This window comes from Choloepus didactylus (assembly GCF_015220235.1).
Source record: "Choloepus didactylus isolate mChoDid1 chromosome 25 unlocalized genomic scaffold, mChoDid1.pri SUPER_25_unloc1, whole genome shotgun sequence".
Taxonomy (NCBI): domain Eukaryota; kingdom Metazoa; phylum Chordata; class Mammalia; order Pilosa; family Megalonychidae; genus Choloepus; species Choloepus didactylus.
Genome location: NW_023637606.1, coordinates 629,467 through 647,853, shown reverse-complemented (window position 1 = coordinate 647,853; position 18,387 = coordinate 629,467). Strand labels below are relative to the sequence as shown.

The following is an 18,387-nucleotide window of genomic DNA, read 5'->3' as shown; positions in this document are numbered from 1 at the left end:
GCTATTGGTTTATGAAGATAAGCGAACGGCGCGGCCACCAATGAGACTGCCCCTTCCCCGGGTGGGCGGGGCCCGGGCCCCCGACGCGCGAACGTGGGCGAACGGTTCCGCCCTTCCCACGATGACGTCAGGGCCGTTCGCGGCTCGTTGCCGGGGAAACCGCGTTTCCATCCGCGCGGGTTTCCGGTGGCCCGGCCGCCCCCTCCCATTCAACTTTTTCCTCATTGGGGGGGAGGGGGTTGGTGCAGCGCCGACCCCGCCCCCCGTGATCCCGGAAGCCCCCGGCCCTGTCTGCGCCCCGGTTTATCGTTCCGCGCCCCGCAACCCACGCACGGCCTTCTCCCCCCGCCCCTGCGGCCTCTGCACCTTCCCCGGGCTGAGGTCGGCTGGCCGGGACCCGGCGCCTCCCGGGGCGGGGGCGTGCGCCGCGGCCGCGCGGAGTCTCCGCGAAGACTCAGGGCCGCAGCCCAGGCCGTGCCTCAGCCCAGCAGACCCATCCCACACAGGGCCGCGACCCTCAGACCCCGAGGACAGGGCCGTGACCCCTCAGAACCCCTCAGACCCCCGAGGACAGGGACGTGACTCCTCACAACCCCTCAGACCCCCGAGGACAGGGACGTGACCCCTCAGAACCCCTCAGACCCCCGAGGACAGGGCCGTGACCCCTCAGACCCCCGAGGACCCCCGAGGACAGGGCTGTGACCCCTCAGAACCCCTCAGACCCCCGAGGACAGGGACGAGACTCCTCACAACCCCTCAGACCCCCGAGGACAGGGACGTGACCCCTCAGAACCCCTCAGACCCCCGAGGACAGGGACGTGACCCCTCAGACCCCCGAGGACCCCCGAGGACAGGGCCGTGACCCCTCAGAACCCCTCAGACCCCCGAGGACAGGGACGTGACTCCTCACAACCCCTCAGACCCCCGAGGACAGGGACGTGACCCCTCAGAACCCCTCAGACCCCCGAGGACAGGGACGTGACCCCTCAGACCCCCGAGGACCCCCGAGGACAGGGCTGTGACCCCTCAGAACCCCTCAGACCCCCGAGGACAGGGACGAGACTCCTCACAACCCCTCAGACCCCCGAGGACAGGGCCGTGACCCCTCAGAACCCCTCAGGCCCCCGAGGACAGGGACGTGACCCCTCAGACCCCCGAGGACCCCCGAGGACAGGGCCGTGACCCCTCAGAACCCCTCAGACCCCCGAGGACAGGGACGTGACCCCTCAGAACTCCTCAGATCCCCGGGCAGGGCTGTGACCCCTCAGATCCCCAGGGCCAGGGCTGCGACTCCCTCAGACCCTCAAGCGTCCCCCTGGGACAGCAGAGGCCGGGCCCCGCCTCCCAGAACTGGGGACAAGGTGCGCTCCTCACCTCCCAGCGCCCTGGGGCTGCCCGGACAGGCACACCCACCCCATGACCAGCCATGGCCTGGCCCCCTGGGGTTGGGGGTGGACCTGAGCTGCCCCCGCTGCCCACCGGACCCCGCTGGACCCCACGGCCCATTCACTGGGTCTGCTTTGGGGAGGACTCCCCTCCTCCCTGCTCTGGGCCCCAGATGATTGGGGGTGAGGGACCGTGGGAGGCCCCCCTTGGGGTTCCCAGCACCTGGGCAGGCGTAGGCTGGTGAAGGCGGGGCGCAAGGCTTGGACTGCCAATCAGATGGGGTGTAGGGGTTGGTCACACGCTGTAACAAGCACCCCCTAATCCCCCAGGGCGAGTGTCTTCTGTCCAGGCCTCAGTTTCCTCCTCTGTAAAATGGGAGCATAATTACTTCTAACTCCCAGGTGGCAGCGCTTGGAAAAAGAGGAAGTACAGGTCAAGTGACACTGTTATTATGTCCAGTCTCTGCCCTGCCCCAAGGTGGGTGCAGCTGCAGCCCCAGAGAGGCCAGCCTTGGGGGGCCCCAGGCGGGGGTGGGGTGCGGACAGATGGCAGCAAGGGGCAGGGGGTCTGGCCAAGCAGGACAGCGTTGGGAGTGGCCCAGGGCAGGGCCCGGGGATTTGCTTCCCGGAGCTGGAATGCAAGACCGGGGCGTGGCCATGGATGGCCGAGGTCACCCCAGGCCATGTGGCCACGAGGTGCCGATACCCAGGTGGCGTCACCACGGGCAGGAGCACGGGTCGGGGGCCCACCCAGGTGGCCCTGTGGGCTTTCTGCAGCAAGCCAGCCTGCAGTGAGACTCCAGGGAGCACAGCGGGCGGGCGGCTCAGGCTGGCAGGGGGGCAAGGGACAGGGGCCCGGGTCCCCAAGGACCAGGGCGAGTCCCCACGGCCTGCGCCGAGGAAGGAACCGAGCGCGAGGGCCCCCCACGCCCTGCGGACTTCCGGCGCTGGTACCGGGAAGTGGCCGGCCCCGCCCCGACGGCTTCCTGCCCCCTGGGCACGCAGGCCGGGCTGGGGGGCGTGGGAACCACTCCTGGGACCGCACCCGGCCCCTGGGGAGGGGGGAGCCCTGGGCCCCGATTCCTGCCACTCCCCGCCCCAGAGATTGCGCCCCCGCCCCACGCGATGCCCCCCAAAAACGCTCCCTTGCGCCACCCGACGCCCCCAAAAGCGCCCACACTCTTGCTTGTGTTTCATTTTCTGTTTATTACTTGAAATCACGGTGTTGGTGTAGTTTTTTTTTTTTTTCCTTTCTCCATTTCAGGTTTTCAAAGAGTAAACTTCCGCAAGGTGCCAGGACCCGCGCAGCCCACCCCCCGAGGGCGGGTGGTGCTTTCTGGGGGGGACTGGTCCCCGCCTGGGCCTCCACCCGCAGACCCGCGGAGGCACAGCCGTTATTTTAAAAATCGTTAAAAAACAAAAACAGAACACACATTTAAATAGGTATCCAAGACGGTTGTTCAAAAAACAAACCCACCCCTCTTTTCTCCTCTTTTTGTCTTTTTTTTTTCTTTTTTCTTTTTTGAAAACAAAACAAAACAAAACAAATCTGGACCCCTCCCTGCCCACCCCCCACCCCCACAAAAAAATTTTACAGAGCTACAGTAACACATGTTCACATCTGAAACCATTACATTTAAACACGGGGTGGGGTGTGCGGGCCTGGGGTGCACCTACGGGGCGGGCGGAGGGAGGGCAGGCCGGGGATGCAGAGGACAGCGATGGGCCGGGCCCGAATGTCTACCATATTAGTAAAAAACCAAACAAAGTAAATTAAAAAAACAAAAAAAAAAAACAACAAAAAAAGCCCACAACCCCACCCCCATTGAAATGGCTGCAGTAGGGGGGCTTTGTCTGTCTGCTGGGGGGGGGGGCTACAGACCCCAGGGTGGGCAGTGAGCGGGGAGGGTCCAAATTAAACCAGCAGCGACCCTCCCCGAGGGGTTAATGCTACACGGCGTTGCCCCCTGCCTCGGGGATTCACAGCTCAGCACCCCCCCCATCCTGGCCGCCAGATCCCCCCCCCCACACACAGTACACAGTCCCGCAGCCCTCGGGTGGGGCCAGGAGAAAGGGGTGGGGGTGGGGGCTTCTCCCGGGCCCCCCAGCCTCTTCTCCCACATTTCAGGAGATTCCAACCAACATTGGCTCAGTCAGAAAATTAAGTCTATAAATACCCCCCACTCAGGCAGGTCAGAAAACAAGGGGGCAGGGACAGGAGGGGGGGGGGAGCAAACAGCAGGGAGCGGAGCTGGGGGACAGCCCGGGTCCCCTTCCTCCGTTTTCCTTTCCTTGGCAGGAGAGGGTCTGACTCCCCGGAAACAAATGCCGAGGCAGGCCCCCGGCCCCCTCTCCCTCTTCCTGAAATTAAAAAAAGGAAAAACAGAAAAAAAGGAAAATGGAAAGAGACCAAGAAGTGAAAAAAAAAAAAGAACAGACATGGAAGAAAGAGAGAACGGTCCCCGCGACGGCTTGAGTGGGTTTCTCGATTTGTTGGGGGGCTGCATTTTGAAGCCCGGGGGTCCTGCCGGCCTGGGGTGGGGTCCTGGCCCCTCGTCTGTAAAGTGCATTATGAGGCATTTATGTTTTTGACTTAAAACCTGAACGGGGGGGAGGCAGAGCGGAAGGGGATGGGGGCGGCTTCCTGTCTCCCCACCATCTGGAGGGACTGCTACATATGTGGAGCTGGGGAAGGTGGGTGGGTGGGGACGGCAGCCGAGGCCGCCGGGAGACGGGGAGCAAGAGGTGGGGACGTGGGAGCGGGACAGAGGAGGCCGGAAGCCAAGTCCACGGGGAGTCTGGAAAACCGTGGTGACGAATTTAAAAAAGAAAAAAAAGCGCCAGGGCGCCGTGACTGTGCGAGGGAAGGAAGGAAAGAAGGAACAGAGGAAGGAAGGAAGGATGGATGGGTGGGTGGGTGGAGACGGGGGCTCCCGCCTGCCCTCGGGGCCGGGCAAGGCTGCCCGCGTCCCTGGCTGCCCCAGGTCGGAGGCCCCTAGGCCACCACGAACTCAGACTTGATGTCAGGGTTCACTTCGGGCTTCCAGACGGACTCCTCGAAGTCCAGGCCCAGGCCGGGGGCCTCGCTGGGGCTGCCGCCGCCCCCACCGCTGCTGTCGCTGCGTCCGGCCTTGCGGCTGGGCGGCCAGTGGTAGGGGCCCCGGGCATCGCGGCGTGCCTTCCGACGGAGCCGCTTCTGCTGCAGCAGGAGCTGCAGCCGCTCCACCTTGCAGCGCGTGGCGCGGTTCTCCGTCTGCCGCAGCCGGTCCCCTGCAAGGAGGGGGCAGAGCCTGTGATCCTGGGGGCCCCCTCCCCGGACGGACAGCCCCCACAAATGCCACGGGAGCGTCAGGGGTCCGTGAGCTGCTTGTGTATTAATTTGCTCCCCAAGAGGCAGGGCTGGCTCCTCCCACCCTTTGCCTAGCCCCCTGGATCTGGAATAAATCAACCTGCTTTTGAAGCCTCTGGCCATTAGGGAACCCGAGGCGAGGGGCCCAGGCTTGTGCCTCAGTGTCCCTCCTCAATGAAGCAGGAGTGGTAATTCTTCTCTGCTGGGCCATGGAGACTGGACGGCCGCAGGGGCGCCCTCCACTCTGGGGACATGGTGGTTGTCATTCCCTGGGAGGGGGAGCCTCCTGCTTTCCCAGGTCCCCACAATGCTGGGGGGCTCCAGCCCCCTCCCCACCCTGGCAGGCCTGACTCAGCCATTCAGACTCCAAGAGCCATCTGGAAAGGGCCCGAGGTGGGGGGGACAGAGAGGAAGTTGGGAGGGACAGAGAGGAAGTTGGGAGGGACGCCCCCCCAGGGGTGGACAAGGACACTTTGTGTCCCGACACACACGCTCCCTTCTCTCCGGGCCAAGCTGAGCCGGGGGGAGCAGCAGCTGGTGGGTCCCCCGTGGCGCTACCGGGGCATACAGAGGGGCCACTCACCCTGTGGCTTGCACACGCGGATCTGGCTCTGGCCCTGCAGCAGGGAGGCAGGGGGCACGGCCGGAAGCTTCTCGCAGGAGGTAGTCTTGGGGGCGAGGTCGGGGGCCGGCGCGGTGGGCGCGCACTGGGCGTGGCAGCGCAGCTGGGTGAGCGAGGGGGGCATGCCTTGGTACTGCCGGGTGGCGCTGAGGAGGTCGTTAAGGATCTGCAGGACGGTGCCAATGTCGCGGCGCGGCCGCCCACTGCTGTCCTGGCAGTTGGGGTGCAGTGTGCCTGCGGGAGAGGAGGGGGCACAGGGTGAGCCAGCAGGAACCGCGTGGAAGTTTCCAGAGGGGCCCGGCACGGAGGCGTGTACCCTTGGGCAGACGCGGACCCCCGGGACGGAGCATTCACACGCAGATGCACGTGAGAGCACGCAGGGGCTGTGACACCTACCGGAAAAGGTCCCTGAGAAGACCCCGGGGGCGTGGTTCACGAAACTCTCGATGACAGCGCCGGGTTTGCGGGTACGGGGAGCGGGGCTGCCCCCCGGGGTGGACGTGGTGCTGGCACCACTGCTGGCAGGGGGGGGACAGTCCACCTGCTGAAGGGGAGGGAGAGCACGTGAGCTCGAGGTAAGGGACCATAGAGGAACCCAGGGTCTGGGGACAGCCCACCGGTCCAGAGTCTGGGGACAGCCCATCAGTCCAGGGCCTAGGAATAGCCCACCAGCACAGGGTCTGGGGGCAGCCCACCCACCCAGGGTCCGAGGATAGCCCACCCACCCAGAGTCTGGGGATAGCCCACCAGCACCGAGTCTGGGGACAGCCCACCGGCCCAAGGTCTGGGGATAGACCGTCAGCCCAGGGTCTGGGGATAGCCCAGTGACACAAGATCTGGCGATGGCCCTTAGAGTATAAGACACATTTAGGATTCGGAGCCCACGCCCTTGCCCGAGTCTGGGGACAGCTCACCCCTTCAGGTTCCAGAGATAACCCTTCTCCTGCCTTACCTCAGGGCAGGTAGCGGAGGCCGCGTGGGATCGGAAGGAGCCGGCTGTGACAGAAGGGGATGCAGGAGCGGAGCTGGTGGGTACTGGGGGGACACGGGTGGTGCTGGACACCGGCCGGCAAGGAGAGGACACGGGGGTGGCAGTGCTGGGGTCCCCGCGGGCCGCAGCGGCTGCAGCCGCTGCGGCAGCAAGCACATGGCGGTGCTGCAGAGGGCCATGCTGGGCAGCGAGCTGCAGCTGGACGAACATCATGTGGTCACCGACACGCAGCGCCAGGGTCAGCGGTGAGCGGCCTGACAGGAAGTCACTGACCTGCGGGGAGAGTGGCCCATCAGCGCTGGGCCTGGGCCCGTGGCGCCCCCAGCCCAGCCCAGCCCAGTCCCCCGCGCTGTGTGACCTGGGGCCTCTCGCCGCCCCTCTCTGGGCTCTGGGGTCCCTGTCGGTGCCACGAACGCTTAAATAAAATGAATCGATATTTCCGGAAGCTGCCTCCGCCAGCCCGGCCCGGCCCGGGCGCCGCTGGGGGCTGTGGGGGGGGACAGAGGCGGGTCAGAGGGGGGCCCAGCCCTCCCTGGCCAGCTTGGTTTTCTTTAAAGGGGAAACCGAGGCCAGAGGCAGCGGGGCCCAGCCAGGGGTCACCGCCCTTAAGTAACTCTCACCTCACTCTTCTTCCCCTCCCTCTCTGGCCCCCAAATCCTCTCTGCCTATGAAGGAAAAAAGGAGGGGGGACCCCACTCAGCCCCCTCCCCCTTCAGCCATCTGGCCAACGAGTGGGTGGAATTCCTGGACAAATTCTTTCGCCCTAACCTTTGCTTTCTTAAGATAAATATTTATCTGTCCTGGGTGGGGCGGAGGCTGGGGGTGGCTGGGGAAGGAGGCCGTGACCACTCCCTGGGGCCCGAGTTTCCCGGGGGGGCCTTGGCAGCGGCTGGGTGAAAATGAACCCTGGGGATCGGCCTCCCTGTGGCCGCGCAGCGGGCCTGGGGTGGCTGTGGGGGCCTCTCCCCGCGCTGGCGGTTTCGGGGGCCCCCTCCCTCTGGGGCTTGGCCATCGCCTGGTTCTCCCAGGGGCCGGGATGGGGGGGGCGGAGGTTTCTGAGAAGTGACGTTGGCTGAGAGTGACTCAGAAGCCAGCGCCTCCCAGCCCTGGGCGGGCAGCGGCCGGCCATAACCTCCTCTACAGGGGGGCCGCGCGGGAGGGAGGGGGTGCGGGCAGGGCGTGGCCCCCCTCCCCGCTGCCCGGAGACACCCCTTGCAGGAAGGGCCCCGGGTGGCTTCCTGGGGGTGCCCAGCCCCCCCCCAACCCTGCCACTTCCTCCCTGGGGCGGGCGAGCGGGCGGGCAGCAGTCAGTGCCAGGCGGGAAGCGGCCCCGGGGAGCCCAGTCACCCCGCCCCCCGCCCCTGACGCAGGCACCCCGGGGCAGATGTGAACCAAACACAGTCCGGGGGGGCCCCCCTGCCAACCGCAGCCTCTGCCCGCGCCAGCAGCAGCCGGCTCGGCTCACACTCCCCCTGGGGAGTCACGTGCAGCCGCCACCCCAGGCCCCCCGGGACTCCCTGCTCCCCTCAAGCCCGGACCACCCAGCTGCCGGCACCCGCCTCCTGCGGGGCGGGCGGCAGGGCAGGGACCCACAGAAGCGGCCCAGCAGGTTCCGCGGAGGCCCCGGCAGCCTCTCGCCCCCTCGCCTGGGTGGGGAGCGGCCTGTCTCCCCACCCTGGTAGCGGGAGGCCGGCGGGGGCCCGGGTCGGCCCGCGGCCACCAGAAAAAGGAGGAACCGAGGGCGAGGAAAACAGCCGCGGCCAATGCGGGGGCCCCGGGCCGGCCGGCCGCCCTCCTGGCCGGTTACTAAATGTTTTCCCAACGTCCTGTCCGGGCCGCCCTGGCCCTGGGGCCCGGGGGCAGAGAACAAAGGGCAGAGGGAGGCGGGGGAGTGGCGGGGGTGGCTCCCTGCACCCCACAATGGGGTCACAGAAGGCGGAAGAGTGTCACCCAGCCCTGCCCCTCCTTTCTGCCCCTCCCCACCCCCCAGCAAACATCTAAAAAGGAAGGAACTCGGCCAGGCTGTGGGGAAGCCGCGGGTGGGCGCAGGGGGCGGGCCCAGGCCCAGCGGGCGAGCCCGGGGCCAAGGTCACCCCACCAGCAGGCCGCTCCGGCGAGCGCCGCCCCTCCCCCACGGCGGCCACCGTGGGAGAGAAAGCCGTCAAGGTCGGGAGGGCAGGGGGGAAGCCGGGCGACCCGGCCAGCCTGGCAGGAGGCGGGGTGCAGGCCCGCCCCCCCCCACAGGCCACCTGGGGGCACCCGCGGCCCCACCCGCCCCTGCGCTGAGCGGGGGCCGGCTCCAGTCTTACCTGGGTTTCCGTCAAGCTCTCCAAGGCCTGCATCACCGACTGCTCGGGCCTGAAGGCCTGGGACTGCAGAGAGAGGGGGACAGAGGCGCCCTGAGCTTGGGGTGGGGGCGCGGAGGGCCCTGGGCGGGGCAGGGGTCCCAGGAGCGGCGCGACGGGGACAGGAATTTACCATGAGCCCGGCTTCCACGGTGGGTACCAGCGTGAGTTTGCTGCCATCCCCCACGCCAAACTCCTGCAGCTTCCCCGAACTGAGCCGGCTGGGGGCAAGGAAGGAAGAGGGTGAGACGGGGGGAGCCGGCGCTGGGACGCGGAAGCCCGCGGGGGAGGGCTGTGTGGGGTGGGGGGGGGGGACAGACTGAGAAGTTGTTCCCACCCTTCCTGGCTGGGAGAGCGAGAGCTCTGCGGGTGCGTGTTTGGGGATTGCGGCCCACCCCGGGAACCCCATCCTGGCAGTTCAGTCCCCCTCCCCAGCACCCCACAAATCCCAAATCAGGGCCTGCAAACGCCTTTTGCACCCCAGCAAAATATTCTATAGTCATCTAGCTCCCTGCGTGCTACTTACAACCCCTCCCCCCAGCCCAGCCCCTGCCCCCAATTCTGCAAACTGCTGCCCAGGGCCTGTCCTTGTGGGCGCCACCGGCCTGGGCCCCGAGAGAGGCCTTTGGGGGCTGCGCCAGGCCGGGCTCCCCCGCCTCCCTCCCTGGCGCAGCCCGCGGCCGCCGCTCAGACAAAGGAGACCCTCCCCCTCCTCCCCTCCCCCACCGGGGCCCCTCCGCTGGGGATGGACACTGCGTGTCCCCGGAGGCCCGCGGGGGGAGGGCTCCCCGGGCTGGAGATGATTTAAATACCGAGAGGGAGGGGGAGGCTGCAGGAGCGCTCGGTGGCGAGAACAAAGCGGGGCAGAGACACGCAAGGGGGGGGGAAGACAGCCGCGGAGGGGGCCGCCGAGCAGATGCGGAAGCCGCGGGGACACCGGCGGAGGAGGGGCGGCCGCGGCACCCACCCCCGCAGCCGGGACCCCCGCGCCGCCCCGCGACTCCTGCCTCTCCCCGAGGGCGGCCGCGGCAGCCCGGCCCGGGGTGCCCCCAACGCCGCCTTTGTGCAGCAACCCCAAGCGGGGGAGGGGGCCGAGGCAGGCAAGGCCGAGCAGAGGGCGCCCGAGAGCGCGCGGCGCGCCCCCGCCCCCCGTCTGGCCGCCCCCTTGCTTGCCCGCGCGGCGCGCTCTTTGTTCCCGACCCGAGCCCGAGGGGGCGGCCGGGGCCGGGGCCCGGGGGCGGCGCGCGGTACCTACGTGTCTTTGTGGAGCAGGGCCAGGCGCTCCTTGGGGACTTTGAGGCGTTGGGACAGCCGCTTGCGCAGCCCCTCCACCGTCTCGTCCGGCGGCACGGACAGCTCGTAGCGGGTGCCCGTCGTGCTGTGGATGGCCAGGTTCATGGGCGCCGCCTCGGCAGCCGGGCCCAGCTCGCAGGCGCCGCCTGGGGCCCCGCGCCGGCAGCTCCGGGCGCCGCCGGGCTGCGGCTCCATGCCCGGCCCGCGCTGGGGGACTGCGCCGCCGCCGGATAGCAGGCTCGGGAGTCCGCGGGCCGCCGCCAATCCACGCTGCGCCTGCGGGGGCGGGGGTCTCCCCGAGCCAAGGTCCTCTGGGCGCTTGAGGGCAGGGGAGGCACAGCGCGCCCCCTTCGAAAACGTCCCAGCGGAGGAAGGCAGAGCGAGAATCCGAGAGGGGCTCCGGGGTCGCGCCGGCTCCTTTGGCACCTTCCGGGGGTGGGGGCCGAACTCGCGGCTCGGGCGGAGAGGGGCGGGCGGCGTCCGCGGGCCTGGCGCGGGGGTGGTCCTGGAGGAGGGGGCGCCGCGGCGGTCGGCCGCGCTCGGAGCCGTCTGCGCTCGGGCCGCGCTTCCCCTCCCTTAGCAACAGCCGCCGCCGCCGCCGCCGCTCGCAGGATCTGGGGGTGAAAGTAACAAGAAAAAAAAGTTATAATGTATCAACGTTCCAAGGGGCGGGGCCGCCGCCCCCTCCCATTCACTACTTACTCCGCCGGCCCCGCGCCGACCAATCGGCGCCCAGCGCCCGCGCGCCGCAGCCAATGGGAGCCGCCGCGGGGCCCCCCACGTGGGCCGGCCCCGCCCCGCCCCCACACCGCCCCCCCGCCCGCGCCACAGCCATTCATAAGGGCCGGCGCCGCAACAAAGGGCCGGGCGCCCGGGGCTCGGGCCCGCGCCCTCCCGGGGGGCGGCCTCGCGCGGGGCGGGGGCGGCGGCCATTGTCCCGGGCCCGGGGGCAGGAAGCCGCGGGGCCGTCCCGCCGCTCCCGTCCGGGAAGCAGCCGCAAGCGGAAGCGGAGCGGGCCCCGCGCCTCGTGGCCGGCGCTGGCGGGGGCGGGGCCGGGTGACGTGGCCGGGCCGCGGGCCCCCACCAGCCGGTGCCACCTCGCGCTCCCCCGCCCCTGTCCCCCGGGCCAGGCCCGGGTCCCGAGACGCGCCCGCCCGGGCCGTGACGTGACGCGGCGTCCCCGGCTGCGCCCGCGCGCGCCGCTCCCGGCCGCGGTGAGTCAGCAGCGCCCGCGCGCCCTCTGCCGGCGCCGCCTGGGAGCGCGGCCCGGGGCCCCGGGGGAGGGGGCGCCAGGCTGCCCCGGGAGGGGAGCTGCCGCCCGGGAGCGCGGGCGCGGGGGGCGTGCCGAGGCCTCCGACCCCGACACTGGGGCCCTAGAGCTGGGGAACGCGAGGCCGGAACGGCAGCTAAGTCAAGGTCACTCGCGGGGTGGGGGGAGTGCCCGGGGGGCGGGGTGGAGGCTGAGGGCGTCCTGGGCGGGGCCGCCTGCCGAGCCCCTCCCACCACCCACCACCCACCACCCACCACCCCCGGGGTCTTCCCCCGGCTGGAGGACCCCAACCCTGCCCGTCCCGAGAACAAAGAACAGTGGGGATCCCCTCCCGGCCCGCGGGGTCCCGCCCCCCACTCACCAGGCACGACAGGTCCTACGTCCCGACAGACCTGAGTGCCGCGTCCGGGAACGGGTGCGCGCTGGCGGGGCTGGTCTGGGGCCCAGCGGGCGGCCCCGGAGCCTTTATCCGCACCGCCTCCCGCCTCCCCTTGGGGTGGAGTTTGGGCGGGCAGGGGGCGGGGGCCGGAGCGGGCCGTGACGCAGGCCGGCCCCCGCCCCTGCCCGCCGGTCGGAGTCCTGGGGCGCCGTCGGGCCCGGACCACCCGTTCCTAAGGTGGTCCTGCAGAGGGGCGGAGAGGAGCGCGCCCTGAGCGCCACTGTACCGGGGATCGCCTTGCCGGCTCCTAGGACAGGGGGTACCCGGCTGGCTCCCCGGCCCCGCCCACCCCTCTCCTGCCCTCCCTGCGCGGGGCTTCCGCCTGGGGGCGCTCCCGGGAGGGCGGGGCGGGAAGGAGACCCTGAGTCACCTCTGTGAAGTGGGGGTGCCCCGCATCCCTTAAGGTGACCTCAGAGGGCCATCACGCAGCACCGGGCCAGCTCAGCGTCCCTCTGATCACCGCCCTGTTGTGCCTGGTGACCTTAGGAAAAATCCTGCTCTCTGGCCTCAGTTTCTCCAGTTGGACTGCATTTAGGAGGAATTCAGCAGGGCCACTCCAGCCCCTCACTCCCAGCCTCCTGGTGGGCGCAGCCTCCCTACCTATGGGTGAGAAAAACTGAGGCCGCCACTGGCTGCTGGCCGCCACGGGGCACAGCAGAGACCTGCAGGTCGCTGTGGGGGGGGCATTCTGATGACCAGGTTGGGGCGGGGGGCCGAAAGGGAGACCCCGGGCTGCGCTCCCCTCCCACCCCTGCCCCCGCTTATCTGGATGGGTGAGTTTCTCCCTTTATCTACCCTGACCACCCCCGCCCCCACCCAAGCCCTGGGTGCCCCTCCCAGGGTTGTGCTGGTTTCCAGGTCTCCTTCCTGCTCCCACCCAGCCCGCCCCGCGGCCTCTGGCCACCCACCCTGAGGGAGGCACACCCAGACACTCCCAGCCCACAAGGCGAGGGGAGGAGCTGTAGAGCCCTCGGAGGGGGTCTCCTGGGTTGGGGTTTGAGGAGCGAGTAGGAGTTCACGGATGAGGAGGTGGGGATGCCGTCAGCAAAGCCTTGGAGGCCCAGAGAGCTAGCAAGGCCGGGCAGGGGGCCCAGGGGGCTCTGGAAACCAGGGCATCATGCGAGGGCCCACCCTCGGTCCCTGTCCCCCGTCTCGCCCCTGCTCTCTGGGAAGACATTTGCCTGGCCATGCGGATGCTGTGTGACCTCAGGCCCATCCCTGACCCTGCTGGTCCTCTTCCTGTTGCCGGAGAATGGAGCTTGGGTCCTGGAACTGAGGTGCTGGGGTTGGGGGGTGAAAGCAGGCCCCGTGGAGAGAATGGGGGGCATCTTGCAAGAGATTGGAATGCAGCTGTGGTCCCTCAGGGAAAAACCACTGCAGTTTCCTTGTCACAGCTCTCAAGTGACACACACACTGAGGCCTGCGCCCCAGCTCCTGGGATTTGGCACCGGGTGGCCCCGTGCACACCTCCAGCCCTCCTGCCCTGGCTGAGGGGTCTGACCACTCAGCTGCTCCCATGGCCTGAGGCCCTGCTCCAAGGTTCACACCTCCCAAAAGCCTGGCATGTGTGGGGGGCCCTGGCATGGGGTGCACTGCCCAGCTGGCACAGCTCCCCTCCTGCTCCCCCTTCCTGTGTGAGACTGTGGTTGTATTTATAGCCCTTGGCGGCCAGGCCAGGAACGTGGGGACCTGGGCTCCCAGCCGGGGCCGCTGCACCTGTGACCCCGCGACCATCCCAGCTCTCTGGGCTGAGTTCCCAGGGAAGTGGGGGTTGGCTGCTTGCCCCCCACACAGGCCCGCAGGGAGGGGACCTGGGCCAGACTGACAGACAGCCCGAGCTGTGGACATGCCTGTGCCCCCACGTCACCCATGACGTCGACACTGGGCACATGACCTTGGGGACGGTGACATGGGGTGAGAGGCCAGTCCCCCCGGCCATGCCTCAGGGTGACCACCCCACCACGGTCCCGCCTGCCGGTGACACACAGGGTGGCCTGGCATTCCCACACACTCACCCCCCTGGAATCCCCTGGAGCCAGCGCCCTGCACCACGTGGCCTCAGCGGGGAGGACGTGGGGGTGGCACTGAGGCTGGGCAGTGCCCATGGAGGTGCCCACACCCCTGGGTCCCCAGCCAGGCTGCACCACCCACAGGCCGGGCGTGCCCAGGGCGGGGCCTCCGTGGGAGCTGGCAGGCCCTGCCCCTTCCCAGTGGCTGGCGGGGGCCGTGCCACTGCCCACCCAGTCACAGTGCCAGGCCTGCCCACCGGAACCTGGCCTCGGCTCCAGTGTCCACTCGGCAGCCGCTGCCAACCCCGGCCCTTGCAGGCGACCCTCTGCTGTAACCCCCCTCCTGGGTGATGACGAGCACCCCCCCTTCACCCTGAGCCTCGGGGGTCACTGAGGCCCCCCGGGAGCCCCAAGGACCCCGTGGGTGCTGCCATCAGCCACTCACTTCATAGAGAGCAATGGGGGGGCAGCAGGGTCCCCAGATCCACCCACCCCAGGTAGGAGAGACAAAGCTGCAGGACATAGATTCAGCCTTCGTGCTCTTTAATCATGGGCACGGCCCAGAAAGTTCCACGGAAGCGGCTCAGGACAGAGATCTCAGCATCCAGCCCTGTGGGGACAGAGAGTGGGGGGTGGCCCGACTGGTTGGGGGGATCCCAGGAGGCAGAGGAAAGCCCCCCGGACTCTGAGTCCCCCACACCCAGCCTTGTGAGTGTCCCCCGTTTCCTCCCTGGTTTTAAAGCGAACGGGCAGGGCCGAGGGGGTCTCTGGGCCTGCCTGGGAGCTCAGTCTCTCCTGGCCCCCCACAATCAGCTGGGACCCCAGGGAACAGGTTCTCACGGGTGGGAACCCCAGCCCGGGGCACTGGCCTCCCTGTGGTGGGAGGACACGCACCAGCTACTCGAGGGCTTTCACCAGGGCCTCGTTGGCCTCGATGCGAACTAGGATCTCGGCCCGCGCGGCCTCGTCCGCCACCCCTGGCAGCTCCGACTGCGCCTTCTCCAAGTTTGCCTTGGCTGCCTGCGGGGGCGGGGGGCAGGCAGGGATGAGGGCTGGGCCGGGACCACCCGCCCCCAGCAGCCAGGGAGCTCCTGCCCACTCTGTGCCTCGGTTTCCCCTCTAACACTCACCCCCAGGTCCAGCATGTCCAGCGTCACAGCCTCTTCGGCCAGTAGCTGCACTGAGGAGTCGGCGTTCACCGTGATGGAGCCACTGCTGACTGTGGAGGGAAGGCGGGGCGTGGGGGTCCGGCATGAGTCCCACCAACGGCAGAGTCCCCTGGTGAACTGACAGCCCCACAAACGCCCGGGTCCATGTCCCTGAATATTCCAACAACCGCCGGCCCCGGCCGACCCCAGGGAGCTGAGTGCCAGAAGTGGAAAAATAGAAGATGCCCAGAGAGGCTGGAAAGCAGGAGGGAGACCCAAAGACACTGGGGACCAGGGGGCCACCAAGGGCATTTGTTGGATGCTGGACATGGGGAGGGGCCCCCCTTGCTTCACCCACCAGCCCACGAGCTGAGCAGGAATCAGAAGCCAGGCGGAGCCGGGTTCGAATCCCAGTTCCACCACTCTAGAGACAGGTGACCTGGGGAAGGGCTTTCTGAAAATCAGATCTCTGTGCACCAGATGCCCAAGTCTTTCCTCTGATGTGTTTCACTCCCCTGACCCATCACGTGTCAGTTTACCGCCTGCCATCGGTCGGGGTGAACTACGTCCCTCAGCTCCCCAAAGACACACTCAAGTCCTAATCTCCTACCTGGGAATGTAATCTTATTTGCAAACAGAGTCTTTGCAGAGATAAAGAAGTTAACATCAGGTCATGCCAGAAAGCAGAATGCACCCAAAACCCTGTGACTGATGTTCTTATAAAAACACCGCATGAAAACAGAGAGAAGGCAAAGGCTGAGAAAGGCAAGATGTGGTCGCAACCCAAGGACTGCTGAAGCCCCTGAAAGCTAGAAGAGACCAGGATGGAGCTTCCTCTAGAACCTTCCAATGGAGCTGGACCCTGCCCACACCTCAAGCCTGGACTTCTAGCCCCCAGCACTCTCAGAAAATAAACTTATTTAATTTATTAAAAACACTGCCCCGTTCGTGGCACTTTGTTCCAGCATCTCCTGGAGACGAGGGTGCCGGGCGAGTGCAGGGTCCCTTCCCGTCTGTTCTCGGCTGCATCCTCTCGGCACCTGGGTCTGACTGTGCAGGCAACCCCTGCAGACTTCAGTTTCCTCGCCACCTCGCCGGGGACGGGAACCCACCTGCCCCCGCTGCCGCCAGACTCACCGAAGAACTTGGAGGTGGTGCCGTCCTCGGCGTGGACCACCACCAGCCCGGGCCGCAGCACCTGCAGCGTGGGCACGTGGGCGGCCAGGATGCCGAAGGCCCCCGTCTGCGTGGGCACGTCCACCTGCCGGACGTTGGCGCCGTTGAAGAACACCTGGGAGAACGGGAGGGGACGGTCACCGCGGGCCGGACCCGCGGCCACTTGGAACACAGTGTCTCCTGCTGCGGACGGGTTGGAGGCAGGACCCGGCGCCGACGGAGGGCACAGGGGCAGCCCGGACTGGCCGGGGCAGAGGCGGGTCCCGTCTTTGGAGCTCCGGCAGGGCCCCCAAGCTCCCTGTGCCATTTCATCTGCAAAACCAACAGCAGCCCCTGGGGGATGGTGTCAGGGCAACGGGGAGCGTGGGGGCGCCCGGGAGGGGCGCACGGAAGGCACCCCGGGACAAGAGGCAAATCCGGCTGCTGGACCTCGTTTTCCCGCGTCAGGGAGCAGAGCCACCAGGGACGTGGTGGAGCCTCCGATTCCAGACCTCAAAGGGCCCAGAGACCCGGGGCTTGGGGGGAGGCCGGATTCCCGACCCCACGGGAGTGGGGTGCGGAGGGCGCGCGGGGGCTCCCGACCTGCGTGGGCGAGGCGAAGGTGAAGGACATCTGTCCCGGGCCCGCGGCGGGGGCCGGGGCGGCGGCGGCCTCGGCGTAGGCGCGCGCCTGGCGCAGGAGGCGGCCCAGGCCGGGGCGACGGAGCAGCGCGGCGGGCAGCATGGTGGCGGCGGCGGCGGCGGGCGGACTCCGGCCGAGCGCCGGCGGCCTGGAGGGCGAGCAGGACGACGCGCGGGGACTCCCGGGAGAGCGAGTTCGGCGCATGCGCGAACTACAATGCCCGGTGGGCCGCGCGTGACGTCTTCGTCGCTTTCGCCGAGTGCCTGGGCGCGGGGCATGCAGGGAGTTGTAGTTCCTTCTGCTCGCGGCGAGGACACACCTCCGACCCAGTCCCGGAAGGCCAGAAGAGGGAGGCCCGACGGCTGGGGTGGGGATGAGAAATAGGACGCCTACGGGGAGGTGGGAGCACCTGAACTTCACTTCTACAGTGCTCGTTGGATGCCAGGCGCTGGAAGAATATGAGGGAAAAAATGTTCCTGCCCAGGGGTGGGATTGGGGAAACCCTCAAATAATCAGTGAGCAAACCACACAGCATGTCAGGGGGTGATCTTGCTTAGAAAAGACAAGGAAAAGGCAGCAAGGGGCCGGGATGGGGCGGATGCGACTGCAGGTGCAGGTGTCCGCGGGAACGCGGGCGCACGGACAGCTTGTGGGGAGGGCGACGCGGACGGCCCCGGGGAGAGGTTCGTGGACGGCCGGGGGAGGTCGCCGGTGACCCGAGGGCGAAGGCTCGCGGGCAACTCGAGGGCATTCGTGGACGGGCCGGGGGGTGATGCGGGCGTCCTGGCGGGTTTCGCCGTCAGCCCTGGGGGGTAGAGTCGCGGGCGTCCCGGCAGGGGACGCGGACCAGCCCGGGGGCTCCGCGGATGGCGCGGGGTTCGTGGACGTCCGGGGAGGGGGTTCGCGAAAGGCCTCAGGGTCCGGTCGCGGGCGGCCCACCTGGGGACCAGGACGTCCTGGAGCGGACGCGGCCCCGCGCCCCGGCGCCGGCAGAGGGCGCCCCGCGCCCGGAGATGCGCTCGCCGCGGCCCCACCCGGCCGCCACCCCCGCGCGCCGTGACGCAGGGGCGCGTGCGCGGGCGGCCCGGGGCTCCGCTGACGTCAGCCGCGGCCCGCGCAGCCTCGCTCGCGGCCCTGACGTCACTGCCGCGCCCCCGCGCTCACGCAGGTCGGCCTCCCTGCAGGGCCCCGGCCCCCTCCCGCGGGCTGCGGGGAAACGTGGGGTCTCGGGCTGCAAGCGGGTGACGGAAGGAAGCGCAGGGGTGCGTCTCAGGGGCGGCGGGGCCGGAGCAGGACTTGGTCACTCCGGGGCTGGGGTCTGCAGCGGCGATTTGGGGGCGCTGCAGCGAGGAAGACCCAGTGTCCGACACCTGCCGTGGCTCCCCACGCCCCAGGGGCAGCGTCCTAGCTCCCTGCCCGACACCCCAGACCCGAGCATTTGAAGAAGGGGTGCAGCAGGATGCCCAGCTCAGGTTTCTCGGGGTGTGGCCTCTTTGCCCATCCAGCCGCTGCCCTGTCCAGCAATCTGGGAGGCCTAAGCGGTTCCTCAAATTCAGGCAGCCCTGAGCTTCTCCCCGGACCCCACCCTAAGGGCAACACTGATACTCGGCCCCCAACGCGGGGGTTATCCCGGAGTTCTCCTGTTGATCCATCCGCGAGGCCATTCAGCACAGCCGCTGTCTGTGGCCTGGGTGCCCAGCATCTTCCCCGGCCTCTCAGGTGTCTGGTCTACACACAGC

At 68.5% G+C, this 18,387-nt stretch overlaps 4 protein-coding genes across 10 annotated transcripts; 2 read left to right on the top strand and 2 right to left on the bottom strand.

Annotated features, from left to right (window-relative positions):
- The first annotated feature begins 121 nt into the window (after window positions 1-121).
- Window positions 122-1,182, top strand: LOC119525200 (proline-rich receptor-like protein kinase PERK2). Its single transcript, XM_037823801.1, has 3 exons — window positions 122-538; window positions 641-858; window positions 951-1,182. The coding sequence occupies exons 1-3, from the start codon at window positions 122-124 to the stop codon at window positions 1,180-1,182; spliced, it is 867 nt and encodes a 288-aa protein (XP_037679729.1).
- A 1,383-nt stretch (window positions 1,183-2,565) lies between these two features.
- Window positions 2,566-10,328, bottom strand: MIDN (midnolin). Of its 7 annotated transcripts, none has more exons than XM_037824229.1 (8): window positions 9,948-10,328; window positions 8,826-8,913; window positions 8,657-8,719; window positions 6,706-6,834; window positions 6,309-6,620; window positions 5,753-5,900; window positions 5,318-5,590; window positions 2,566-4,655 (listed from the first exon to the last, which is right to left on the bottom strand). In XM_037824229.1, exons 1-8 carry the CDS (start codon window positions 10,178-10,180, stop codon window positions 4,381-4,383), a joined length of 1,521 nt encoding a protein of 506 aa, XP_037680157.1. In that variant the 5' UTR covers window positions 10,181-10,328; the 3' UTR covers window positions 2,566-4,380. The 7 variants fall into 7 exon arrangements, with proteins under 7 accessions (XP_037680157.1, XP_037680158.1, XP_037680154.1 ...); XM_037824230.1 differs by having other exon boundaries at window positions 5,753-5,897; XM_037824226.1 differs by having other exon boundaries at window positions 5,318-5,900.
- LOC119525457 (proline-rich protein 2-like) lies at window positions 9,010-16,271 on the top strand. The gene is made up of 2 exons (XM_037824233.1): window positions 9,010-11,199; window positions 12,181-16,271. The coding sequence occupies exons 1-2, from the start codon at window positions 10,741-10,743 to the stop codon at window positions 12,469-12,471; spliced, it is 750 nt and encodes a 249-aa protein (XP_037680161.1). The 5' UTR covers window positions 9,010-10,740; the 3' UTR covers window positions 12,472-16,271.
- Window positions 14,230-16,835, bottom strand: ATP5F1D (ATP synthase F1 subunit delta). The gene is made up of 5 exons (XM_037824235.1): window positions 16,610-16,835; window positions 15,989-16,142; window positions 14,834-14,922; window positions 14,598-14,723; window positions 14,230-14,313 (listed from the first exon to the last, which is right to left on the bottom strand). Exons 1-4 carry the CDS (start codon window positions 16,748-16,750, stop codon window positions 14,601-14,603), a joined length of 507 nt encoding a protein of 168 aa, XP_037680163.1. The 5' UTR covers window positions 16,751-16,835; the 3' UTR covers window positions 14,230-14,313; window positions 14,598-14,600.
- Window positions 16,836-18,387: the final 1,552 nt, after the last annotated feature.

Bases quoted from the DNA above. Each gene is read 5' to 3' on its own strand.
- LOC119525200 (XM_037823801.1), top strand. From the start codon at position 122: ATGACGTCAGGGCCGTTCGCGGCTCGTTGCCGGGGAAACCGCGTTTCC. The intron at 539-640 runs GTGACCCCTCAG...AGAACCCCTCAG, and splicing joins CAGACCCCGAGGACAGGGCC to ACCCCCGAGGACAGGGCCGT. The intron at 859-950 runs GTGACCCCTCAG...GTGACCCCTCAG, and splicing joins GGACCCCCGAGGACAGGGCC to AACCCCTCAGACCCCCGAGG.
- MIDN (XM_037824226.1), bottom strand. From the start codon at position 10,180: ATGGAGCCGCAGCCCGGCGGCGCCCGGAGCTGCCGGCGCGGGGCCCCA. The intron at 8,914-9,947 runs GTAGGTACCGCG...CCTTGCCCCCAG, and splicing joins GCCCTGCTCCACAAAGACAC to CCGGCTCAGTTCGGGGAAGC. The intron at 5,901-6,308 runs GTAAGGCAGGAG...CCTCCCCTTCAG, and splicing joins CCTCCGCTACCTGCCCTGAG to CAGGTGGACTGTCCCCCCCC.
- LOC119525457 (XM_037824233.1), top strand. From the start codon at position 10,741: ATGGGAGCCGCCGCGGGGCCCCCCACGTGGGCCGGCCCCGCCCCGCCC. The intron at 11,200-12,180 runs GTGAGTCAGCAG...TGGTGACCTTAG, and splicing joins GCGCGCCGCTCCCGGCCGCG to GAAAAATCCTGCTCTCTGGC.
- ATP5F1D (XM_037824235.1), bottom strand. From the start codon at position 16,750: ATGCTGCCCGCCGCGCTGCTCCGTCGCCCCGGCCTGGGCCGCCTCCTG. The intron at 16,143-16,609 runs GTCGGGAGCCCC...CCGTTCTCCCAG, and splicing joins CCTTCGCCTCGCCCACGCAG to GTGTTCTTCAACGGCGCCAA. The intron at 14,923-15,988 runs GTGAGTCTGGCG...TTCCCTCCACAG, and splicing joins CACCACCTCCAAGTTCTTCG to TCAGCAGTGGCTCCATCACG.